We start from the raw sequence: 6,000 nt of genomic DNA, 5'->3' as shown, positions 1-6,000 counted from the left end.
TATGATTAATTATTACTATACATTACATGCGCACTGGATTCACTAATTTTCTTTTCTTGAAAAGTACTATGACAAATTATTACAAGTGTGAAAACGATCAGCAGTAAGAAAAACAGTATGTCGGCAGCAAGAAGAAGCAAGTTTAATGAGAAGCAAAAAGGAAAAGAGGCTATATTTACCAAGGACACCAAAAGCAAAAGCCCAGTGACCTGTAGAAAAACTTGAAATATAATATTCCCCTGTTTCTGATATATTTTTATTATTAATTTGTTCTAAAGAATGACTCATTTCTACAATTGAAAATAATTAAACTTTAAGTTCTTCATTTTATTTTTAATGATAAGCTTTTATAACTACACAAATATAATGAGCCCCATAAATCTTTACCCCTTAAGTTTTTAAGATTACACGTTTCAAAAGTTTTCTTTTCTTTTTAAACTCCGTACCGAATAAAACTGCCTCACCTAAATTGAAACGGAGTGAATTATCTATGGCGGCGGTAATGGTGGGGAAGGGAAAAACATTTTGATGGTAGAAAAGAAGAAGAAGAAGAAGAGTATAATGAGTTAGGGGCACTGAGGTGGCATGCCACGTGTCATCCACTTCATCAAATATCAGTGCTACCTGAGTTGGATTTGCACCTTGAAGAATCTTAACATAATATAAATATATTTGTACTAATAGTATAACGGTAAGAATATATGTAAATTCAAAGTATAAGGAAGGATATACTTGAATCTTTTCTCATGGATATATTTAGCCATTTTCCGTTATTTCTATTCCTTGTGTCTATGTAGACAAAAGAGCAATTTACTGCCTCTATTATCAGCTGTCAGCGTCAAGTTGTACAATTGGGACCCGGCCATTTGCTTTATTAACCAATTTTGCAATACATCTTACTCCCTTCGTTTGTCTGAAACTATTTTTTTGGTTAGTTCCAAAAAAAAAAAAAATTCTTTTAAAGTTTTGAAATAATTTAGCTTAAACTTTTAATTCTATCCTTAATGAGAAACTTTTATAACCACATAAATATTCAGACCCCTTTTTGATATGTTTAGGACCATAACTTCCAAAAATCTTCATTTTTTTCTTAAACTCCGTACCCAGTCAAACAGGTTCACATAAATCGGAACGGATAGGAGGGATTACTTTACAAACTTCAAATTGAAAAACCACGGTCTCAAAACTTGTAATTATGTCTTAGGACCCATTTGGATTGACTTATTTTTAGTGCTTTTAAGCCAAAATAACTTTTAAGTCATTTTATAGTATTTGAATAAAGTAAAAAAAATGCTTTTAAACACTTGTTTTTAAGCTAAAATGACAAAAACAAGTCAAAAGTTAGAATTTCTAACTTATGACTTAAAATCTATTTTGGCATAAAAGTCACTTTAAGTAAGCGCAAGACTCTTAGTAGTAATTTGCTATATATGTCATTCTCTATATTTATGTATAGCCTTGTCCATTTGGAGAGTTGTAGTTGTAGACTGGGGGAGGTAAACTATGGACTCTGAATCTCTGATTCAATTCACTTCAATTAAAGCAGTTTCCACCTTTAAAAATGGAAGTATAAATTGAAGAAACTTCGTGAAGGTGTTCCATTATATTAAGATGGGATTTGTGGACTTGTTCGTCGTGGCATTAGTGCCTGTTCTGAAAACTCTCATAATTACTGCTGTTGGCTTGTTCCTTGCTTTGGAACGTGTCAATCTCCTTGGCTCTGCTGCAAGGCACTATTTGAACAATGTAAGTTTTCTCCTCAAGTTCTTAATTCTTGAAAACAAAAAAATAGTAAAAAAAATAAAAAAATACTAGCATTTATGTTCTATCTGCCCGGTCAGCACGCAATTTCTGTGCACAGATACATAAATTCATTCATTGTATCTGGTTCAACTTCACAATTGTTCGCGTGTTGGTAAGAAGTCAGAAATTGGACAAAGAATAAAGAGTGCTCAACCAGGACAATGGCATTATATAGAGTTTCCATAACTTGATAACCAACTGGCCTTTTAACTTTCATTTTTTCTTCTAAAACGTTTGGAGCAGCTTGTGTTCTATATTTTCACTCCCGCATTGGTGGCTAGCAGTTTGGCTGAAACAGTAACATCGAGCAACATTGTTTCATTGTACGTAGGTTCATTTTAATTAATTTCTTAATTATGCAATATGTACTTATGCTCTGAATCTGCTGCCACATTAATTACTCCGTTGTTATATGTTTGGTTTTATTATGTGTAGATGGTTCATGCCTGTAAACATCCTTCTCACATTTATAATCGGTTCAGCACTTGGATGGTTACTTGTGAAAATCACAAGAACTCCTATAGAACTTCATGGCCTTGTTATAAGTTGCTGTGCTGCAGGTTAACAACATATACTTATATATATATACTATTTATAATTTCGTTTTACTAATGAATTACTAGTACTCTCACATTCACAATTCAAATTCATGCATATATTGATCAATGAGTGTTTGTTTTTTTCTAGGGAATCTGGGGAACTTGCTTCTCATCATAATTCCTGCAGTTTGTGTGGAGAAAAATAGTCCCTTTGGAGATTCAGTTACATGCTCCACCAATGGAAAGGCCTATGCATCACTATCTATGGCGGTACCTCCCCCAACTCTCTCATTATAAATCTTACTCTCAGGGGTCGTTTGGTTGGTATAGGGTTTTATGCCGTTATAAGTTATGTTGGGATAAGTTATGCTGAGATTAGTTATGCTAGGGTTGTTGTTTATTCACTGTTTGGTATGTTGTATTAAGAATGACAATTGTATAATTTCTAAGAAGAAGGTATAACTTATACCGGTGTTAATTTTAACATCGGGATAACTTATACCTGGTTTGCTAACCAAACAGAGTATTAAAGTGGTATTAAATTTTTATACCATCCCTATACCTTCTTATACCTCATACCAAACGACTCCTTAAAAAACAACCACCCCTTCACCACTTCTGCTACCTTTTGCGTCCTTATTTATGTGGGTTAATTTTTGATCAGTGGCGGATCTAAAATTTAAATAATATTTATTTTAAGTTGAAAAGTGGATTCATAAATTTATACGTATGAAATTCTATTTATAATTGACCCTAATTAAAGAAGTTTGAATGTTAGCCTCTAATTTGGGTTTCATATTCTGTAGATAGGAGCAGTCTATATATGGACTTATATCTATAACATAATTCGAGCATATGGAGTCCAACATAATACCTCAACTGTCAACATAGAGGATTCTGGTGAAGTCCCAGATCTGTTACTGTCCGATAGCTGTACGAAATTGTTATCTTCACAGGATAGGCTACAATCTGATCATATGGACCATGAAGCTCAACTTGCAGTACCTCTCATTGGATATGAAACCACACATGAGGTTCTTTTCTGTTTATCATTTAACATAGAGTTTCAATTTTATGCACTGATCGACAGCGTAGAAAAACTTTTGCACTGTGAAGTTACCAAAAACAGAACTAAAAGTAACCATTTATATTAGAAAACTATTGTAAGATAATTAACCTTATGACCTTTCATGTTAGCAGAACTCTTTATTCCCTTCTCATTCTGTTTCTTAGCTCAGTATAATGAACCAGAATTCACCAAAAGAAATCATGATGAGTAAACCATGGAAATTAGCTCTTTTGTTCCTTTATATATATTTGGTTGGGCTAAACATTGCTTGGAATATTGTATAGGGACATTTTGTTAGGAAGATCAAGCAACATATCAAAATATGGACGCAAAGGATCAATTTCAAAATGTTGTTTGCACCATCGACAATTGCTACGGTACGACCCCATTATTACTCCTATTTATCAGTATAACACTCCTTAATTTGACACTATAAATTGGCAATTGTAATCTCTACAGATTGTTGGGATCATCATTGGTGTAACGTCCCTCTTAAGAAAGCTGATGATTGGAAATGAGGCTCCGTTGCATGTGATTGATAGCTCTGCTTCTATGCTAGGGTATGAAGCCTAATTAAATGAGCTTATAACAAAGCTCAATTTTGAATTTTTTTGTATATATGACAACTCACTCAATGCTACTTGTTATGCGCTGCAGAGAGGCTGCAATACCAGCCATGACATTGATAGTTGGAGCAAATCTTCTTAGAGGTAATTCCTGACAGTAGAAGATACATTAAACTTTGATGGTTCCCAAAAATTCTTTCTTATGTGATTTATAGCTTGATTGTCCAAGTTTTTTTTTTTTGGGTTAAAAGTGTTTTTTTTTAAGCCAAAAGTGTCTTTTTTCCAACAATTGAAGTGTTTTGGCCAAGCTGTTGGAAGGAAAAAATATATTTTTAAAGAGAAGTAGAAGCAACTTTGGAAAACCAGAAAAAAAACAGTTTCTCTCCAAAAAGCACTTTTTTGAAAAGCATTTTTGAGAAAAATATACTTAAAAGCAATTTTTAAAAGCTTGACCAAACATTAATTGCTACTCAGAAGTACTTTTCAAATTAATTAGCTACACACAAACTGCTTCTCACCAAAGGTACTTTTGAGAAAAAATACTTCTCAAAATAAGTTAATTTTTGCAGCTTTGCCAAACAAGCTATAATATGGAAATTTATATACGCTGTAAACTTAGTCGTGTATTTATTTTAAGTGCAGGGCTGAAAAAGTCCGCAGTAGGGATGTGGGTTGTGATAGGCATACAGGTAGTACGTTATGTGGCAATGCCATTATCAGGGATTTGTGTTGTCAAAGCTGCACGCCATTTTGGGTTGGTTGGATCAGATTCCTTATATCAGTTTGTACTTCTCCTGCAATATGCACTTCCTTCTGCAATGACTATCGGTACTATATACTCATTCATTAATCAGCACTAATATCTCTCTCTCTCCTTGTTTTTTCTACATACTTAATAGTTTAAACAATTTGATTATGGTTATATGTAGTTATTGTTTAGATTACCTGATAGTGTAAATATTGTCCGTTTATAAACCGTTTTTGGGGGATGATGTAAGACATTCTGTGCAATAATTTCCACTGGCGGATCTAGAGGGTAGCGTACGGGTTCCCGGGAACATAGTAGTAACTTTTGCACGGTCCTTGTGTATGTATTAAAAAATTCATTAAATATCTGTAAATATTTGATTGTGAACTCAATTGATAATGTGAAATCGTTATCGGAACCTATAAACATTAAAGTCTGAAGGCGCCTCTCATAATTTCTCACTTTAAATGCAACCGTTTTCCTAGAGTTTTGCTCATTTTTGGTTGGTAAATGTGCAGGTACAATTACACAGTTGTTTGAAGTTGGTGAAAGTGAATGTTCAGTGATTATGCTATGGAATTATGCACTGGCATCAGTTGCTCTTACTCTATGGACCACTTATTACATGTGGATTTTATCTTGATCAGTCTCTACCAAATATCATGTCTTTTGTTTTGCCTTTACAATTACACAGTTGTTTTGTCTTTTGAGTTTTAATGGTTAATTCTTGATTTTTGATGATTTGAACGAGCAGAGTCTATATGATATTAGTACACTTGTGTGCATATTTTTGGATCCCGAGAGCTTCATGGATCTGATTCGAAAGGTTTTGAATTGCCGATGATTTTGCTTGTGTCTAGGGTCTGCAGGTCTCGCATTTGTCAAGACCTGTTCGTAATTGCGAGTCCCGCTTTTGCAAAGTTCGACTACCAAATGCGATAATTGGTGAGGAGTTGCTGGCTTCGCAAAAATGAAGATGTTGTCACAAATGTGTATCGACCTGACCGGTCATTTTACTTTCTAGATCTCCATTCTCCTAATTAAGATTCCCCGTATGTGTTTTTACTTTTTGTGACTTGCGGGGATAGTTAGTTTTGATTTGGAAGGGTTCAGGTTGAAATTCAAACACTTAGTATAGTGGCCTAAGGTGGCCAAGTTTGACTTGAGTTATTATTTTGAGTAAACAATCTCGGAACCTGGATTCGAAGATTTTAATAGGTTCGTATGATAATTTTGGACTTCTGCGTGTGTTCGGATCGGATTTCGGGTGATCCG

The 6,000-nt window shown here is 34.1% G+C and overlaps 1 protein-coding gene across 1 annotated transcript; it reads left to right on the top strand.

Moving 5' to 3' along the window:
• Positions 1-1,456: 1,456 nt before the first annotated feature.
• Positions 1,457-5,517, top strand: LOC107830074 (protein PIN-LIKES 3). Its single transcript, XM_016657558.2, has 10 exons — positions 1,457-1,746; positions 2,047-2,126; positions 2,239-2,363; positions 2,491-2,612; positions 3,149-3,376; positions 3,696-3,788; positions 3,871-3,971; positions 4,069-4,121; positions 4,620-4,805; positions 5,244-5,517. Exons 1-10 carry the CDS (start codon positions 1,612-1,614, stop codon positions 5,366-5,368), a joined length of 1,248 nt encoding a protein of 415 aa, XP_016513044.2. The 5' UTR covers positions 1,457-1,611; the 3' UTR covers positions 5,369-5,517.
• The last annotated feature ends 483 nt before the right edge of the window (positions 5,518-6,000 follow it).

The sequence above is a fragment of the Nicotiana tabacum genome, chromosome 3 (assembly GCF_000715075.1).
Source record: "Nicotiana tabacum cultivar K326 chromosome 3, ASM71507v2, whole genome shotgun sequence".
Lineage (NCBI taxonomy): Eukaryota > Viridiplantae > Streptophyta > Magnoliopsida > Solanales > Solanaceae > Nicotiana > Nicotiana tabacum.
Note: the sequence above shows the minus strand (reverse complement) of the source record. Positions and strands in the feature narration are given on the sequence as shown.

What these genes read in the sequence shown, in the direction of transcription:
- LOC107830074 (XM_016657558.2), top strand. Translation starts at nt 1,612, where the DNA reads ATGGGATTTGTGGACTTGTTCGTCGTGGCATTAGTGCCTGTTCTGAAA. An exon ending in CAAGGCACTATTTGAACAAT is followed by an intron (nt 1,747 to 2,046) that starts GTAAGTTTTCTC and finishes CGTTTGGAGCAG; the next exon opens with CTTGTGTTCTATATTTTCAC. An exon ending in TCGAGCAACATTGTTTCATT is followed by an intron (nt 2,127 to 2,238) that starts GTACGTAGGTTC and finishes TATTATGTGTAG; the next exon opens with ATGGTTCATGCCTGTAAACA.